The 19511-nt window shown below is 47.2% G+C and overlaps 1 protein-coding gene across 11 annotated transcripts in view; it reads left to right on the top strand.

The window, feature by feature from the left end:
* L3MBTL1 (L3MBTL histone methyl-lysine binding protein 1) overlaps positions 1-13066 on the top strand; it is a 42959-nt gene extending 29893 nt beyond the window's left edge. Inside the window, exons 17-23 of one of the 11 annotated variants that reach the window (XM_037012933.2) lie at positions 67-166; positions 349-546; positions 637-686; positions 5276-5433; positions 5850-5912; positions 10171-10301; positions 12188-13063. In XM_037012933.2, the coding sequence (XP_036868828.2) occupies positions 67-166; positions 349-546; positions 637-686; positions 5276-5433; positions 5850-5912; positions 10171-10301; positions 12188-12221 (734 nt within the window). In that variant the 3' untranslated portion in view covers positions 12222-13063. The other 10 variants (XM_037012934.2, XM_037012935.2, XM_037012929.2 and 7 more) reach the window with 10 other exon arrangements.
* The last annotated feature ends 6445 nt before the right edge of the window (positions 13067-19511 follow it).

Raw genomic sequence — 19511 nt, 5'->3', positions numbered from 1 at the left:
TTCCTGCCCTCCGTCCACCACCACCGCCAGGACCCTGGGTTAACTCTTTCCTTCATGCTCCTCTAGGACCCAGAGAGCCCAGTTCTGCCTCCCCTGGGGGCTATCCCCCTCTTAGCTATAGGAGCCTGCCGCACTCTAGGACCTCTAAGTACAGCTTTCACCACCGGTGAGTGAAGGACTTATGCTAAGAGACCCTTAGGCTTTGTTAAGAGAGGGCTTGTTCTACACCTACTGTGCATGGCCTGGCAGGGTTCACCAAGACACTCCAGTGGGGCCAGAGGTGGGAAGGGCTAAGTTCCCACTGAACAAGTGGCTTCAGCCCAACTTAAGCCTTCTCTCCTTCCCCAGGAAGTGCCCCACTCCTGGTTGCGATGGCTCTGGTCACGTCACAGGCAAGTTCACAGCTCACCATTGCCTCTCGGGCTGCCCACTGGCTGAGAGGAACCAGAGCCGACTAAAGGCGGAGCTGTCCGATACGGAGGCCTCGGCCCGTAAGAGGAACCTCCCAGGCTTCTCCCTAAGGAAGAAGCCTCGCCATCATGGCCGGTGCGGAGGGCAAGGGTGCAGGGCCTCGTGTCCTCTTGGGCCAGGCCAGGCTCCGATTCCTTGCCACGGACCTGGTCCCTCTCTCTCCAGGATTGGACGCCCTCCAAAGTATCGGAAGAGCCCACAAGAAGATTTCCCAAGTAAGTCCCAGGTCATCGACTGCCATGCCCTCCACAAAGTGTTTGCAGTGAATGCTTAATAATGGGGATGAGTCACCAGGGGGGCCTAATGGGAGGAAGCTGGAAAGGAGGCCACCTCTTCGTTTGAGATGCTTGGGGGGTGTAGAGCAGTGGCAAGAACGCAGAATGGGGCCTTGGGTGGCCTCAGTGTCCAGTCCCATTTCACCCGTGGCCTTGCTGTGAGTGTGCAGGAAAGGCACAGAGACACTTTGGGCCTCTGGTTCTCCATTGGGAGGCAGGATGGTGCCCCTGGCTCTGCTCTTCTTGATTCTAGGCTTCCTAGGAGAGAGGCTGTGGCTGTCACTTTCTAATTGTGTCACTTAACATCTCTGAGCCTCAATTTAAAAACATGAATAATACCTACCTTCAGATGTTAACTACCTGAAATATTAAGGTTACTACTACCATTCACTGAGCACCTACTATGAGCCAAACACTATTTCAGGTGCTTTATATATACAGTTGACCCTTGAACAGCATGGATTTGAATGGAGTAGGTCCACTTATATGCAGACTTCTTTCAATAAATATGTTGGAAGATTTTTTTGGAGATTTGGCAGCAAAAACATTTTCTGTTCTCTAGCTTATTTTATTGAAAGAACACAGTATATAACACACATAACAGAAAATAGTGTGTTAATTGCCTGTTTCTGTAATCAGTAATTCTGGTCAATAGCCTTTTGTAAAGTTTTTGCATGGGTTTTGACTGTGTGGGGGTTCAGTGCCCCACCCCCACATTGTTCAAGGGTCAGCTCTATCGTTACTGACTCTCAGAAGCATCCTGTATTGTGGATATCATTCTCTCTATCTGAGAGAAGAGGAATGGGAAGCTTGGGGGGGTGAGGTCATTTGTCCAAGGCCATTGTCCTTGTGAAGAGCAGAGCTGGGATTCAGCCTCGGGTCTAGCTTCTGCTCTGTGCTGCTGGTAAAATAGACACGTAGCTCTGAACCCAAATATCAGTTCCCTTCCCGGTTTCCTTTAGCTTAATGGCTGCCATAACCAAGTACCACAGACTGGGGGGCTTAAACAACAAAAATCTATTTTCTCACACCTGTGGAGGGTGAAAGTCCAGGACCAAGGAATTGGCAGTGCTGGCTTCTCCTGAGGCCTCTCTCCTGGGCTTGCAGCCGGCCACCTCCTCATTGTGTCCTCACACGCTCTTTCCTCTGTGTGTGTGTGCCCCTGGGGTCTCTCTGTGTATCCAAATTCCTTTTCTTACAAGGATACCAGACTGGATTAGGTCCCACCCTAGAGGCCTCATTTTAACTTAATCACTTCTTTAAAGGCTCTGCCTCCAAATACAGTCACAGTCAGAGGTACAGAAGACTAGGACTTCAACATGAATTTTGGGGGAATGCAGTTCGGCCTGGAGCATGCTCGGAGGGACAGGGTGACTGAGCCCTCTACTGGGTGATGAGTTCATCTCAGCAACGCTGGGGATCTTGCCTCAGTTGAGTTGAGTGCACATCATTTTAAAGCTAGACAAGACCATGAGAAATCACCTGGCCCATTGCAATTCCTAGGAAGGACTCAAGCTGTTCCAGTTCTTCAGGAGCAGTCTCTGTAACCTGGGTAATATGTAGTGATTTAAAGCACAACCCTGAAGTCAGACTGTCTTTTGCCGGCTGAGACCTTGGGCAGGTGACACTGTCTCGCAGAGCCTCGTTTTTCTCATCTGTAAAATGCTGATAATGGTGCCCACCTCAAAAGGTGGTGGGAGATGGTCATGTAAAGTGCTTGGCACAACTACCTGCTGGTATTACTACTAGTCCTTTCTCTAGCCTGAGTCTCCCTTGCTGCCATTCCTGGAAACAGAAGGCAGTTCCTGCATCTCAGGCTTGAGTAAGGAGGGTCGGGGCAGCCTCCATGCCCCCCAAGTGAGGGCAGGATGGGACTACATTGGGTACCTCGTCTACCTGCCCATGGTCCACCTGGTCAGCTCCTGTTGCCAGGCCAGGTTCTCATCATCACAGGGAGCATATGTGCTGTGATCACTCCAAAATTATCCTGAGAGCCTAGGAAGTTGTCTTTCTAGAAACTGAGGCTGCAGCCCAAAGAAGGTGAGAAAGGAGTCACCCCAGGCCTTCAGGCACCTCAGGGACAAAGTTAGGAACAGAACCCAAGTCTCTGACCTCTGTGCAGGGTTCCCCTGTTCTCCCAGCTGGCTCTCACACAGAGGGGACACTGGTCGCTCCTGGTTTTGTTCTGGAGGAGGCTTCTCCCACATCCACGGGCAGACCTCCTCAGTGTGGGCCCCAGGGCTCGCTGGAAAACAGCTCCCTGGGGAAGGCTGCCTGGAGAGGACAGGACTCAGCTTGCTCACCCTGCCCGTGAGCCACTCATGGGTGTCACCCTTCCTGTGGGGCCTGTCATGAGCCCCATGAGTGTCAGCTGTTGAAAGAAAAAGAGGAAAGCACAAAGATTTCCTTACCCATACCGTTCATTTTCAGGTGGAGAAAATGAGGCCCATATTAAGTGACTTGCCAGGATTTAACAGCAAGTTAGTAAGGAACTAACCCTGCCTCCCAGTTCTGAGCCCAGTGTGTTTTCCAGGACACTGCATTTTCCTCTGTGGTTCCCCATGCCTTGCCACAGTGCCAGTTTGGCAGGTGTTTATTAACTTCTTTTTTTTTAAATTAAAGTGTCATTAATATATAATCTTACACTGGTTTCAAATGTGCATCACATTGGTTCAACAGCTCCCTTGATCAACTTATACTGTGGTTGTGAAGCAGATGTTTATTAACTTAGTGTTATGTACTGAACATTTGATGCTCCCCCAAAAGTCATATGTTGAGATCTAATCTCCAATGTGGTAATAATAGGAAATGGGGCCCTTGGGAGGTGAGCAGGTTGTAAGGGTGGAGCCCTCTTGAAAGGGAGCCATGCCCTTATCAAAGAGGCTCCGTGAGGACTAGCTCCCCCGCCCCTTCCGTCGTGTGAGGACACGGGGAAGAGATGGCCATCTGTGCACCAGGACGTGGGCACTCACCAGGCCTGCTGGCCCATCCAACCGGGACTTCCCAGCCTCTGAAACTATGAGGAATAAATTTCTGTTGTTTATAAGCCAAAAAAAAAGGAAGAAATAGAAGACTATTTCTGACCTGCACCTCGATGGCTTGCAGTTAGATAAGACACCATGACTGCCTGAGAATTTCCGTCCCATCTTGGGACAGAAAGATAAGAAGGAAACCCCCTACAGACCTGCCCTTGTCCCTTAGCCCCTCACCAGGGTAGATGGAGAACAAGATACAGGGCTTCAGAGAGGAGTGCCTGAGTGGACAGGAAGCCCAACCTGTGCCCAGGTAGATGGAGTGCCAGTGTGGCAGCTGTCAGGAGAGATCCGGCTGCACCCCAAGCAGGTCCTGAGAGAGCTGGCTGAGCTACGCTTTGGCAGCAGGCTCCTCAGTGGTGCCGAGGTGTTGCTGTTCGGGCTGAGGGCAGGAGCTCGGGTTTGGGCTGATGCGCAGAGAGGGTAGCAGGGAGGCAAAGTTGTAGGGAACAGTCAGTGGGGCTGATCATGGGGTCGCAGAGGCTCAGGACGAAGGGGAGGTGCTGAGGAGCCGGGGTGACAGCCCAGCCTAAGGGGAGCAGGGGGAGATGGTCTGTGATGAGCAGGGATGGCCTGTGAGAAGGGGCAGTGGGGTGCTGCGGTCACGGGTGTCTAGAACTGGCACCCAGTGGGCAGGAAAGAGCTGGCTGTCCTGGACTGTGGGCAGAGGCAGGGCAAGCCCCTTGGGACAGTGGCCACATGGCCCAAGCCCAGCTGAGGCTGGTGAGGGCTTCAGGGCCAATTTGTCAGCCCTGCCAGAGGTAGGTGAAGTCCACATGGGCGAGCACCAGGCCTGGCCGAGAAGGACGCCAGGCAGAGCAGCGTCAGTCAGCAGACCGTGGAGCAGCTTTGAGGCTGGAGGTCAGGGGCCAGAGATTCCACGAGCAGACCAGGAATGAGAGTGGTAGGCAGCATCGAGTTGATGAGTGGGTCAGAGATCACCCACTAGGTGCCAGGAGACAGAGCATGCCCTGGGCTCGGGGGGCAGGGCAGAGGAGTGGGGCTTGAGGCCGGGTCAATGGCTGGAGGGGTGGGCTTCAGACTGGGCAGGGTAAGTCTGATCTCAGGCAAAATCACCTTGCTTTGCAAAAGTTGGTTAGAGCCTAAAAGGTTTTATGTGAGGAGTAAAAACAGAATGGGCATCTGCTGTCAGGGCTGGGCATGCTTGGATATCCCAGGCCATTTTGATGCAGGGTATCTAGGGGATGGCTTAGGGGTGCTGCAGCAGCTCCAGGGGGCATCCTGTAGGGCCCAGGGTGAGGCAACCTCAGAGAGATGGGGCTGGGTCATTCCTAACCACCAACCTGGGTCTGTTAGGAGAGGAACCCACTTCACTGTGAGGGGCGGTCACCGGGTGAGGAGTCAGATCCAGTCGCCGTGTGGCTCGCAAGGTGACCAGGACGTCCTCCTGGATGGTGTGGGTTTGGACAGGCTTCAGGGACCAGGTTCGTCCTTGGCATGGGCCTGCCAGCCTCTGCCTCTGCCTCCTCCTTCCAGCACTGACCGCCGATGCCATGCCCCAGTCCCTCTTCCTGTCAGCCCTGTCGGCGCACCCCGACCGTTCCCTCTCCGTGTGCTGGGAACAGCACTGCAAGCTCCTGCCGGGAGTGGCGGGCATCTCGGCCTCGGCAGTTGCCAAGTGGACCATCGATGAGGTGAGGAGCGACGGCCCCTCCCTCTTCTCCTGTCCTGCTTTGCCCTCTGCCCACACCCTGAAAGGAAAGCTGGGGAGAGGCCCTCAAGCAGAGCCAGATGCTGCTCCTGACACTCATCTCTGGGCCACAACCCCTCCTCGCTGCCCGCAAGGCCGACTGAGACTCTTCCACAGGCCCATCCTGGTGGGTGGAGAGGAGTGTGCTGCCCGTCCAGCTGGAAGTGCAGCGGGAGAGACAGGCCTTAGCCCTGGGCTTCCCCTGCCCACCCAGCAGCACAGAGAAAAGGGTCCTTTTCGGCTGATAAGAAAAAGCAGCACTGGCACAGCCCAGAGGGCACCAAGTGCCCACAGGCCCACCTTTCCCCCATGCTTCCCAGCCTACATCCCTTTGGCAACATGTCTTCTTTGGTTTCCAAGGTTTTCGGCTTCGTTCAGACCCTGACAGGATGTGAGGACCAAGCCCGACTCTTCAAAGATGAGGTAAGGTGCGAGTGCAGAGTGGAGCCAGAGGCCACTCACTGAGACGGCAGTAAGCGAGTGCCCTCTCCATCACCACCCCCAGCCAGGGAGGGCTCTCTCTTGTGCTGTCTGAGTCATACTGGTCATAGTGACCCGTGTCTTGGAAAAATCTGATACGAACCATGGCCCAGCTTGAGAATCTCTGTGTTCAGACCATCCTAGGAAGCAACAGGCATCCCAGAGACTGGATTCCATTTACCCCTCTGCTCTCCGCCCAGTTTCCATTTCCCAAACATAGGCTCACCTATGACAGTCAGTAAATAAGAGTTAATTTTGAGTGGCAAAGGTATTACCGTTTACTGCAAAGATCCTAACATACACTTAAAATCAAGACCCAAAAGCTAGCCAAAGATAAGAAGCAGTGAGTTGTAGATAAGAGTACCAGCTTTGCAGGCAGTTTAGGTCTGAGTCCCAGTTCTGCCAGTTTGAGCTCTTTATTGTCTGTGACTCTGTATCTTCGTATCTGTCAAATGGAGATAAAATGGGTGTAATAATGATAACCTTTCAGGGCCTTTGTGAACAGTGAAAATGATGAATGGATCTTTGTACCAGAATGCCTGGTATAATTATGTCACTCGTATATATAGTATTGTGAATATAATGCTATAGAGTAATATATAAATCATATCACAATCCCAGAATGCCTGATAACAGGGGCTCAGTCAATGGTAGTTCTGACTTTTAATGTGTAGTTGTCCTTCAATAAAGAACTTTGTTATGACTGTCCTAATTTGTAGCCTTTGAAACTGGAAGGGACATTTGAGTTTGTGTAGGCCTCCCTCCCAAAGAATACACAGAACCCTCCTGTGCACCCTCCTTCACACAGGAAAATACAGTCTCAGCTCCCCATAGATGCCCACACCAGGTCAGGTGCCCATAGAAAGAAGTCTGCTCTGCTTTTCCTGGAAGAGTCTCTTTACCCAGGCCCAGCAGCCAGTTTCTTCTCAGGATCTTTGTGCGGTGGAGCTCCCAAACTCCACCCCATTCTGGATGCTAACCTAAATGCTTCATTTTCTGAATATCCCACAGTTCTGTTAATGGGCATTTGGGTAGTTTTCTCTTCACCTAGATCTCCTTAGGGTTATGTGTGTCCAGAGCTACACTCTGTATCCAGTGCCCTCTGACCCACACAGAACACACTGGGCTGCTGCTCCCCTCGATGTTTTTTGTTTTGTTTTTTAAAAGGCCTTATTTTGTAAGAGCAGTTTTAGGTTCACAACAAAATTGAGAGGAAGGTACAGAGATTTCCTGTGTACCCCCTTCCCCCCCCACAGAGTCCCCCATAATCGACATCCCTCCGGCACCACAGATTAGTTTTGCCTGTTCTTGAACTTCATATAAATAGAATTGTACAGCATGTACTCTTTTGTGTCTGTCTCTTTTCGATGTAAGGTTTTCAAGGTTCATGCATGTTATTCTGTATGCCAGAAGTTTGTTCATTTTGATTGCTGAGTAACGCTCCATTTTCTGAATATCCCACAGTTCTCCAGTTAATGGGCATTTGGGTAGTTTTCTCTTCACCTAGATTTGAATGCTGTATCTTTGTTAATGAAAGTTAAGATTGCACTAGCTTTATTATAGCCACATCACCAGTTTGATGTTCATGAAAGTCCCCGAGTGTCTGTTATATTCATTATCACTTATAGTTTAACCAAAATTTCCACTGTATTTCTTGTACCATGGGGCTTTTTTTTTTAATTAACCTAACATAAAGCTTTACATTTATCCCTATTAAATGTTACCTTGTTGGTTTCATCGTCTCATTGCTTTAAATCTTGATTCTGTCATCTTGGATATTAATAAGCCTTTTTAGCCTCATACAACTTGTACATTTGAAAACTAAGCCTTCTGTGTTTTAATTAAGCCAAGTCTTCCCCACACACATTTAATGAGACAGAGCAGAACCAGGTGGCCCCCACTGGAGATCTTTCTTTAGGTGACAGCAGATCATAAATCAGTGCTTTCCGAGTGCAGTCGCTCAGCCAGCTCCAGTGCCACCCAAGAGTTTGATCCTGTAGGATTCCCCCTTGTTGGGAGAAGGGCTGTCTGCTGCATATCAGTTCAGCATGGTCTGTGATACAGAAAAGCAGTAGCCAGATCGGGGGGGCGGTGGTACCCTGGTATATAGTGCCAGCATTGAATAGAATCTCAGTGTGGAGCAAGACCTTTGTGGGGATTGCAGATTACCTTCTGCAGGGTCTGGCCCCCATCACTAGTTTCCCCAGGGAAGCACATGCTCCAGGGGATGGGATGCATGTCTCTGGCTGAATAGATGCATTCAGGGCATTCAGGCACATGGGTCAAGACTCTCTGCAGCTGGGACACAGACCAGTCATTACAGGGACGCTCATGTGTGAGAAATGAGAGCAGAGCAGCGAGATGGTCTCCTGGGCAGTGTGTCCAGCCTGGTAGTCGGCACTGATGGACCTAAGGGAAGTAGGCTGTGTCTTCTCTCTGTCCCCGTTTTGCAGCCTTTGTGTAGGTGTTTAATTCATTCAGCAGGTCATTACTGATGTCTGCTCTGTGCCTGGCCCAGCGTAAGGGGAGAAGGATACAGAAGTAAGAGAAGTCCCTGCTTTGAAGGCTCCCTGAGACAGAATTGTAGGCTGCTGCTTCTGGTGGAGTGTGGTAAGGGCTTGGAGTCAATTGTGTGCTAGTGTAGTGGGAGCTCCGAGGAAGGGAGGACGGGCCGCAGGCTCTGCTGACAGTGCAGCCAGCTGATCACTGGCAAATTTCTGCTCCCTGAAAGCCCCTTTTTCTCAGGCTCCTTGTGGACCCTGCCTTTCTGTTGTGATAGCACAGACATTTCCTCACTCAGATTGGACAGGGCTAATTGGATTTGAGCTTGGCTGTGCCACTTTCTAAGGATTTATCCAGGTGACCTCACCTTGAGAAATGCCCTGGTCCTGTCCTCACACTTCAGGCTATTGCTTAGAGTAGATTCGTGCATTTGGCTTATTTTTTCAATTTTCCTCTTTATTTCCTCTACCTTCCTGGTCAGAGTATTACCTTTATCCTGATCTTATGGCTCAAAACTCCCTATACAAACCAGCATGTGTACAATGTCTTGTATGTTCTGAAATGATCCCACTGTTCCCTTACACGGTTCCAAACTGCAAGACCACAAACTCCAGTCTTTATTTGGAGAACCTAGCATCTGGGCTTTGTCAGTTAAAGTGGTGAGCAATCTCTGGATGATGTACAGGAACCATACCAGTGGGTGCTCTGAATGAGAATAAGTGAACTCCCATAAAAAAACCATGCTACATATTTAACTATGTCTGGGGCTTCTTTCCTTTATATTCTGAACTTTAAAATGCCAAGATCTCTTCTGTGGGGTGGCCCCAGCTCTTCCGGGACTAGGCTCTGGGAGTCAGTGGAACCACCAAGAGGAACCCCAGAACCTAAGCAGCACAGGGAGTCCAGAACTGGGTGTTTCTGCACAAACACATTTGCCTGGGATCAGCAAAGAGGGCTCCATAGGTCCAAGGGTGTCACTATCTGGGGCACTTCTCCCCTCAAGGAAACACTGGGGGGACAGAGGAATGACAAACCCTGTGAGAACTGCTCCCGCTTTGATCTCTGTCTGAGGTGCCCTCTGCATGGATAGGGCGGAGGACATGCCTGTATTCACCAGACCCAGAACGTGAGACCTGGGAGGCCCATTTCCACCTGACAGGTCACCGTAGGGTATTTGAAAGGCAGCAGAATACCGTGATCTCATCAGGAACGTTTGGGTATTGGCCCAACAGACTGTCCTTCCTCCCTCCCTCCCTCCTTCCTTCCCCCCTTCCTCCCTCTCTGTTGGCAGCACTGAGATTGACGGGTAGGTTTCTGTGGGGACAGCAACAGCAGGGTGTTTGCAGCCACTGTCAGTGAGGACTCTGAAGACAGTATGTTACTGTGTATTACGCTCTGAAACCCAGGGCAGGCAGAAGAAAGAAAAAGAGTGTGTGTGTGAACACGGGGAAACCAGTGGGTGTCTCTCTGTCCTTCTCTGTCCCCATGGCTGTCTTCCTTTTTTCCTTTCTCCCTCCCTTCTCCTCTCTCCTCTTCCTTCCTCTTCTCCTCCCCCTCCTCCTTCCCTTCCCCCATTTACCCTTTACTCCATTTTCTTCCTTCCTCCCTGACTCCCCGTGCATGTCCCCTTCTTCCTTCGCTCCTGCTCCTGACCCCGTCCACCCTCCCCACTTTCCACCCCGCTCCCCCGGCCCCTCAGATGATTGACGGCGAGGCCTTCCTTTTGCTGACACAGGCAGACATTGTGAAGATCATGAGCGTCAAGCTGGGCCCAGCCTTGAAGATCTATAATGCCATTCTCATGTTCAAAAACGCCGATGACACCTTAAAGTGAGTGGCTCAGGGCTCGGCCCTCCTCCAGCCCGAGCTGGGCCTCCCGCTGCAGCTGATGCTTCCTTTTCAACTTGAGTTCCTCATATCCCACCTGTGCCCCCCACCATAATCCGTACCTTACTGGGGTGGACCTTCTTTTCTCTGGGGCTGCTTCCTACAAGGTACATGGGAGCAGAGGAGCCCTGGGGAAGATGGAGTCCTATGCCCCAAGTCCTGGAGCTCATCTGCCACCAGGCAGCTGGCGAGGGTGTGACTGGGTTGGGGAGCATCACCGATACAACAGGTTGGAAGTTCCCTGCCTATGGCAGCCCCATCTCCAGCCTGCTTGTTTTATCACCAAAGGGCCTTCTTCTTAGCGGTTAGGAGCAGTCTGTAGAACACCAGTCCTCCAACTTGAGGCCCTTTTCTCTTCAGCATCTCTTTGAGCTTTTCTTTCCTTGTTTCCGTACTTGGTACCAAGAAATGATCCAACCACAAACATTACTCAAAAAGACCCCTTCCTCCCTTCTGTCTGCTGATTTTGCTACCTGGTTTCCTGGGCAGAGCCTCCAGCCCAGCCAGACTCCACCAGCGCTTCTCCCTCTGATGAGTGAGCCTCAGAAAATTGTTTTCATAGGATCCTTTAGGAGTCTCTGGCTGCCTCTCTCCTTCTGCCCAGAAGTGGGGGGTTCTAAGCCAAGATGCCTTCTAAACATGCCCAGTTCTGGCCTACTTGGCATTTTAGCATCCTGTGCCAAGTCCTCTTTCCAGCAGATGAGGTGGCTGGAAGATGTCTTACCTCTGCAGCAGAGGTTAAGGGTCCGCGTGTGTTCCCCAGACACCTTTCCTGTGTTGGGTGTAAGGGGGAGGTAGCCTGGCCAGCTAAGTAGCCAAGGCTAGCCCAAGGGGTACATCAGACAATCTCGGGTACTGGGCCAGAGGGGCAGCTCCAACAGGTATGGTGGCTCCCAAAACTGGACATGCATCCTTCTCAGCAGCCATGGACCTCTGCCAAGTGTTGCGCATAGGGTGAGGGCCCCTTGCCTGCCAGGCCTCATGCCATGGGAGTGTAGTACTTTGTCTAGCACACATATCCCACAACATTACCTTCAACTGTCCCTTAAATGTCTTACTCTTGAGCAGTCTTACAAAGACCACTGAAGTTAGGAGTTGGAAAGGTGAATTCTTTGAATTTTCCATGTCCCTTAAGCCTTTCTTACTACTCTCCATCTGTCCTGCACTGCCAGTCAGGTGTCTGCTGGAGCTCTGGGCCTTTGGCTTTTGGGTCCAAGTGGGGGTCTAGCCTCCACTGAGCCACTACCAAACCTTCCTCCTAGCCTGGGGTGGGTGGATGGGGACAGAGGCCCCAGCAGGAGCCAACCCCACATGAAGGTGAGGGGCAGCTGCCACGCTCCTGTGGCCCCAGATGCTGAAACAGGCCTGCAGGGTGTAGAGTAGGGGCGCCCTCCCTAGACCCCTTCTCTCGTGTGTGTGTGTAGCACTCTCAGAACTGTTTGACAGGGTGGAGATGTGAGGCCCGGTGTTGGGAAACTATCAAGGGCTATTGTTACAATATGAAACTTTATCTTTCCCATAGAAACGGGAAACCCAAAGCTATGTTGATGTCCTGCCCCGGCCTAGTTGGGGACCCTCTGTCACATGGGCCCAGACAACCTTGTCAGGGCAGCCGTTCAGTCTCCCCCACCCCCAGCTGAACTCCCACAGGGTTCCAGATGTTCCTGCCCTTCCAGCCTTTAGAGGCACTCTGAGCAAACCTTGGGAGTCCCTGCCTCGGGCAGAAGGTTGGGTTTATGGAAGTTACATCAGTGCCTCTTGGCCAAGAGTACGGAGGAGCAAGCCTCGCCTCCCTGTCTTGGTTGCTTGGTTTGTGGCAAAATCAGCAGGTGCTTGGTCTTGTCCACCCCTCTGCGAAACTGAGAGAGTCTCGCTGGCTTTGTGGTGTGGAAAGGCAGCGAGTACACACAGCTGTGCTGCGCTCACCGCTGCTGAGGAGCGGGGCTGGGACAGCTTTGCCATGTGGTTCTGCCAGCCACACTCCTGATGCTTGTCTATGGGAAAGGCAGGATGGACCGAGGGCCCTGGAGGAAAGCGCCTCCCAGACTCCAAACTTTGAGGCCTTAGCACTTTCTGCACCAACATCAAACACTTTGGAAAGAAACCAAATCATAAAAGGGGAAGGAGATCTGTTTTTTTGTTCACCCCACTGCCTCTTCCCCCCCATCCTGTTCCCAAATGAGATCCTCACACCGTGGCCTGGGAGCGCAGTGCTGGGAGGGTGTTGGCACCGGTGCCTGTGGCATGTGCCCTCTGCCCTGCTGTCTAGCAGCAGACACCGCTTACCCTTTGGCCCCCACAGCCTCACCCAGCCCTTGCCCAGCCCTGGCCTAGGGCACTGAGGACCTTTCTGTTTAATTTCTGAAGCAGAGAGAATGATCCCAGAGTATGAAAATGAAGCCTGTTTGCACTTTCATTCACATGCACTTTGGTGGAGTTCCTTTTTTTGTACTTGCCTTGTGTGTGTGTGTGTGTATGCGTGTGTGTGCACATGCACACGTGTGTGTTTTTAAGAGAATCCTCTGGTTTAAGATAAAGTGATTCTTGACTCTTGAGGGAGAAAAAGATAAAATGTGGTGTGTTTTGTCAGTGTATTGAAACAACCCAAATAAACTTGAACTACTGGATAATATGCAGTCAGAGTCCATTTCTATTTTCATGACAAAGCATCCCCAAAACACAAATATCAGTAGTGCCTTTGCTGAGGAGAAAAAAGCATTCTCTTTGCTATAATGGGGGTCCTAACAAATCTGGTTTTTCTTGTATTTTAAAGATAAACAAAGGATAAAGGTAAATGGGTAATCTGTCTATATTGAGAAATATAAGCAGTGGGAACCCGCAGAGAACAGTGTGGAAAGGGTCTGATCCTTGACAGTTTATAAATGGCCAAGGGCAGAGAATTCAAAGAAACCTCCAGTTTTTAAAATAACATCAAACTTTCAGGTGGGGAAATGACAAACTGAACAGCTAGAATTTAAGTTTTCCAAAGACTGAGTCAGCAGAAGGGCAAGTGGCAGAAATGCCATGTTTGATCACAGTAACCCCCCTCTTGTCAAATCCTTAATTCCCTTGCTCTGGTGCTCTTTCAGACCACTTGTCTAGAAGAATACCAGCAATGGAGCTCAGATCCCATCTTATCCACACCTTGACCCAGTACTTATCTGGCTGAACAGATTGGTACCAGGGTTGACTAATGGGCTCTTGCTACAGCGTGAATACTCAGGGCTGCCCAAGAAGCATCAGGGTTTTTTGGGGTGTTAGCTTTGACTTCCCATTTCATGCTCCTCAAACCTCCTATCCTATTACCTTTCTTCACCATCTATGTCACAGAGAAAATAGAAGTTGTGAGTACACTTATCTTCCTGCCACTTCATCTGCCAGCATCTTCCCACCACATCCATCCTTCCTTCTTTCCTACCTATCAAAGTGGAAGAATTGATCCTCCCTTGTCAGAAGCTAATCCTCTACTGGGTATGGCTGCTATAAAAGGAAAAGAAACATAAAAAGACAAGAAAGGACTTCTGAAGATTTAAATTTTCACTGCACAGACAATCGACTCAAGGATTGAAAGATAAAGTTGAAGATATTGCCTAGAAAGTAGAATAAAAAGATGAAAAATGAGGAAGAATAAGAAAATCAGAGGACTAGCTGGAGGTCCAATACACACCTAATAGGAATGCCAATAAGAAAGAACAGAGAAATTTTACATATAAAGCAAAAACAAACTTAAAAAAAAAAAAGGAAATTACAGACTTCAGAGACACCAGTCTCCAAATTGAAAGGTCACACTGAATTCCCAGCACACTGGACATTAAAGAAATAACACCAAGCCACATTATTGTGAGATGTTAGAATAATGAGAATGAAGATCTAAAAGCTTCCAGAGAGAATAAAACAGGTGTCATCCTAAGGAACATGAATTGAATGAACATGAATATTGACCTTCTCAATAACAACACTGGAAGCAAGAGAATGCAGCAATATCTCTGCAATTCTAAAGGAAATTATTTCCGCCCTAGAATTCTGTACCCAGTCACATTGTCAATCAAATATGAAGGCAGAACATTTTCAAATATACAAGGTTTCAAATATACAAGGTTTTACCTCCTGTACACTTTTCCTTAAGAATCTACTGGAGGATGTGTGCTATCAAAATGAGAATAAATCAAAAAGAGGAAGATCCTAGGAATGCTTGGGTAGTTCAACATAAGAAAATCAACTTATATAATATACTGCATTACTAGAATGAGGGAAAAAAATACATTATCTTGACGCAGAAAAGCATGTGACAAAACCCAACACCTTTTCACAATAAAAAAGGAAACTAGGAATAGAGGGAACTTCTTCAACATGATAAAGGGCATCTACAAAGACAATCCATAGCTAACATTATACTCAATGGTAAAATACTGAAAGCTTTCTCCCTAAAATCAGGAACAGGACAAGGAAGCCCACTTTCACCACTGCCGTTCAGTGTTGTACTGGAAGTTCTAGCCAGAGCAATTAGCTAAGAAAAAGAAATCAAAGACACCCAAATTGGGAAAGAAGAAATAAAACTACCTCTCTTCTTAGATTACATGATCTTGTATACAATGACTCCACAAAGGAGTTGCTAGAGCTAATAAAGTAAGCAAAGTTGCAGGATATAAGATACACACACAAAATCACTTGTGTTTCTATATACCTCAATAAACAATCCACAAATGAAATTAAGAGAACAATCTCATTCACAATAGCATCTACAAAATACCTAGGAATAAATTTTAACAAGGAGAAAGACTTAGATATTGAAAACTACAAAACATTGCTGAAAGAAATTAAGGAAAACCTAAGTAAATGGAAAGACACCCACATTCATGAGTAGGAAGACTTAATATTTTTAAGATGTCAATACCACCCCTAGTGATCTGCAGAGTCAATGCCAACCCTACCAAAATTCCATTGGTCTTTTTTTTGCAGGGATGGAAAGGCTGATTCTTATTCATATGGAGTTGCATGGGGCCCCAGAAAGCTAAAAACTTCTTGAAAAAGAATAAAGTTGGAGGACTCAGACTTCTGATCTCAAAACTGACTACAAATTTAATCAAAAAAGTATGATACTGGCATAACTTACTACAAAGTTACAGTCATCAAAACAGTATAATACTGGCATAAGGACAGACATAAAGACCAACTGAGCAGAATTGAGAGTCCAGAAATAAACCCATATGTTTATGGCCAATTGATTATTGCTAAGTGTCAAATCCAAAAATGGGGAAAGAACAGTCTCTTCCCACAAATGCTGCTGAAACAACTGTATTTCCACATGTGAAAAAAAATTACACTGGATGCCCACCTTACAAAATGAACTCAATACATGAAAAGATGCTCCACATCACTAATCATGAGGGAAATGCAAATTAAAACCACAATGAGATTATCACCTCACGCCAGTTAGGATGGCCACTATCCAAAAGAAAAGAAATAACAAATGCTGGCAAGGATGCAGAGAATTGGGAATCCTCCTACACTGTGGGTGGGAATGTAAATTGGTGCAACCTCTGTGGAAAGTAATATGGAGGTTCCTCAAAAAAATAAAAATAGAAATACCATTTGACCCAGTAATTCCATTCCTAGGAATTTACCTGAAGAAAACAAAATCCCTGATTTGAAAAGACATATGCCCCCCTGTGTTTATTGCTGCACTATTTGCAATAGCCAAGATAATAGAAGCAACCTAAGTGTCCATTGATAAATGAATGGATAAAGATGATATGGTACATATACACAATGGAATATTATGCAGCCATAAAAATTAAAGAAATCCTGCCATTTTGCAACAACATGGGTGGATCTAGACGGTATTATGCTCAGTGAAATAAGCCAGGTGGAGAAAGACAAATACCACAATTTCACTTATTTGTGGAGTATAAAAATAAAGCAAAACAGAAGGAACAAAATAGCAGTAGACTCAGACACTGAGAAGGGACTAGTGGTTACCAAGGGTGAAAGGTTGGGATGGGAGTTAGGGGAGGGCGAAGGGGATAAGGGGCACAGTAATTCACAATCACAATATAAGTTGGTCATGGGGACAGTAGTACAGCATGGAGAATGCAGTTAATGATTCTGTAACATCTTACTACACTGATAGATAGTAACTACACTAGAGGGGGTGAGGATTTAATAATATGGGTAACTGTTGAACCACTGTATTGTATGTTTGAAACCAACATAAGATTGTGTATCAATATTTTAATTTTAAAAAATGAACTCAGAATGATCAATGACCTTAATATAAGAGCAAAAGTCATAAAACCCCTAGAAGAAAATATAGAGGTAAATATGAGCTTAGAATTGACAATTGGACTCCAGATGTGACACCAAAAGCACAAGCAACAAAAGAAAAAATAGATGAATTTCATCAAAATTAAAAACTTCTGTGCATCAAAGGACATTATCAAGAAAATGAAGACAACCTACAGAATGGGAGAAAATATTGTCAAATTACATATCTGGCAAGAATTTAATATGCAGAATATATAAAGAACCCCTGAAACTAAACAACAAAAGACAAACAACCCAAATAAAAAGTAGACAGAGGATTTGACTAGACATCTCTCTAAAGAAGATAATAAAAACATGAAAAGATGTTTGACATCATTAGTCATTACAGAAATGCAAATCAAAACCACAGTGAAACATACTTCATACCAAATAGGGTGGACATAATTTTAAAAATGGAAAATAATAATTGTTGTCAAGGATGTGGACAAATTGCTAGTTGGAATGTAAAATGGTGCATCCACCATGGAAAACAATTTGACTGTTTGAGGAACAGTTCCTCAAAAAGCTAAATATAGAATTATCATATTACTCAGCAATTCCCTCCCACATAAATACCTGAAAGATTGGAAACAAATTCTTGTATGCCAGTGTTCATGGCAGCAGTGTTCCTAATATCCAAAGGATGGAAACAATTCAGGTGTCCATTGATAGATGAACACGGAGACAGAATGTGGAATGTCCACACAACAGAATATTATTTAATCATAAAAAGAAATAAACATGAATGAACTTTGAAAACATTACACTGAGTAGAATACTCCAGACACAAAAGGACAACTATTGTATGATTCCACTTACATGAAACATCTAATAGGCAAATTCAGAGAAAGAAAGTAGATTAGAGGTTACCAGTGGCTGGGGTGAAGGGAGAATGGGGAGTTATTGCTTAATGGCTGCAGAGTTTCTCTTTGGGATGATGAAAAGCTTTGGAAATAGACAATGATGATGGTTGTTCAAAATTGTGAATGTACTTAATGCCTCTGAATGTCCCCTTAAAAATGGATAAACTGACATACTTTATGTTACACAGACTTAACCACAACTTTAAAAAATATTCTTTTAGGAAGAGGAAAACACTAAATCCAGAGAACAGGACATTCAACAAAAAGAGAGAAAAAGGGAATCTCCAGAATGCTGGGACAGGATGGGCCAGGTTGACAGTTGAGCAAATGTCCAGGTGGGAACAGAAGGATGAAAGGCTCCAGGAAAGATGAAAACAAATAAACCAAAACCAATATATGATTTTTGTAAGAGGATATTTTCAGCTTGATCAGAGTTTATTTATATATTTAACATTTCAAACCATCAAATGAGCTAACTATTAATTAACTTTAGAAAAAAACAGAAGAGCGTGTTTAGATGGGCAAGATTTTAATATTCATGTTCCGTAGTGGGAAGGGAGCCACTTGATAATTTTTAAAACTAAAAGATGGAAGAATAGCAGTATAGTCATGCTGTTTAGACCCACAGAAGCCAATACTAACGGAAGCAGCTAAAAAAGTGAGGAATGAGACCAGGAACTGATTTTTTTCATTATCCACCTCAGAGTCCTATTTGATTTATGAATTTTGTACATTTATCATTTTCTAAAAATAATTTTTTCTCAAAGAAAACTGGAGGCCCATCTCTGGCCAATGTGTGAACCCTGTTGGTCCAGGAGTCCTGTGCCCAGCCCATGTGACTAGCAGATTTTTCTGTTCTGACCCTAGGCCCATTATTCCCTTGACCCTAGGCCCATTATTCCCTTGACCCTATGCCCATTATTCCCTCCACCTCTGCATGAATCAGCAAGTGTCCAGACAAAGCACAAAGTGGGCTGAGGAATGTCAAGGAGGAGGGAATATTCGTGGAGATAGGCTCCCTTGGGTTCAGTCTCATTTCCTCTTCTTATCCCTGAGAATGGATCTTTGACACATCTCTGACCTTCATACCGGAACAACAGAATTCTGCTAGCTGAGAGAAGACCAGGAGGGTAGGAGAGGAAGGAAAGAAAGAAGAGGAAGTTGGGGAGGGGATGCATGTGTGCGGAGGTTTCGTGGCGGGGGGTGGCCTTGGCTGCCTTCTGCAGCACTGAGGGGAAAGAGCGAGCTTGAGCACTGCTGATAGCCACGTCGGCTGGTACAGCTTTTGACAGTGATTCGGTAGATAGGTCAAAAGTAACCCAGCACTACCCAGCAGGAGTTTATCAAACAGAAACCCCAGCACAGGGCCACAGGACATTAACACAAAGATGCTCTCTGCAGTCTTGTAGAATTATTGTGAAATTGGTATCAACCTAAATGGCCATTGCCAAGGAACAGCGCATAGGGAATAGTGATAGGGAAATGAATCCCACATTTTACAACGTGATGCAGATGTTTTTTAAAAAGTTGAATCTCTATGTGTTGACACGGAAAGGCATGAGGGGAACAAGGTGAGCTGCTGAACAATGTACAGTGTGGCCCATTTTTACTGACTCTGAGATATGGGTAAGCATGAGATTGTAGGTGAGGGCATGGGTGAAGTCTGGAAGGACAGCCGCCATATAGTTCACTGCAGTTAACTCTGGAGATGAGATTGAACATGAGTTGGACGAGCAGCTTTCACGTTTTAGTCCGCCTTCTGTATGTTGGAGTTCTGCGATACAGCTTATGCAATACCATTATATGGGGATTTAAAAAACTGGCTTTGGGAGAGCAGAGGAGGAGCTTGGTAAAGCGTAAGCAAGGCAGCTGTGGAAAGGGGCCGGGTCCAGGGCTCTGCCCTGATTTGCTCTGGGCACTTGGGCCGGCCACCGCCCTGTTGGGCAGAGGCCAGACTCAAGCTGATTGTGTGTCCATGAAAGTAGGG

The sequence above is a fragment of the Manis javanica genome, chromosome 5 (genome assembly GCF_040802235.1).
Source record: "Manis javanica isolate MJ-LG chromosome 5, MJ_LKY, whole genome shotgun sequence".
In the NCBI taxonomy this organism is placed as follows: domain Eukaryota; kingdom Metazoa; phylum Chordata; class Mammalia; order Pholidota; family Manidae; genus Manis; species Manis javanica.
The sequence above is the reverse complement of the archived record's forward strand: the minus strand, read 5'-3'. Positions and strand labels throughout refer to the sequence as shown.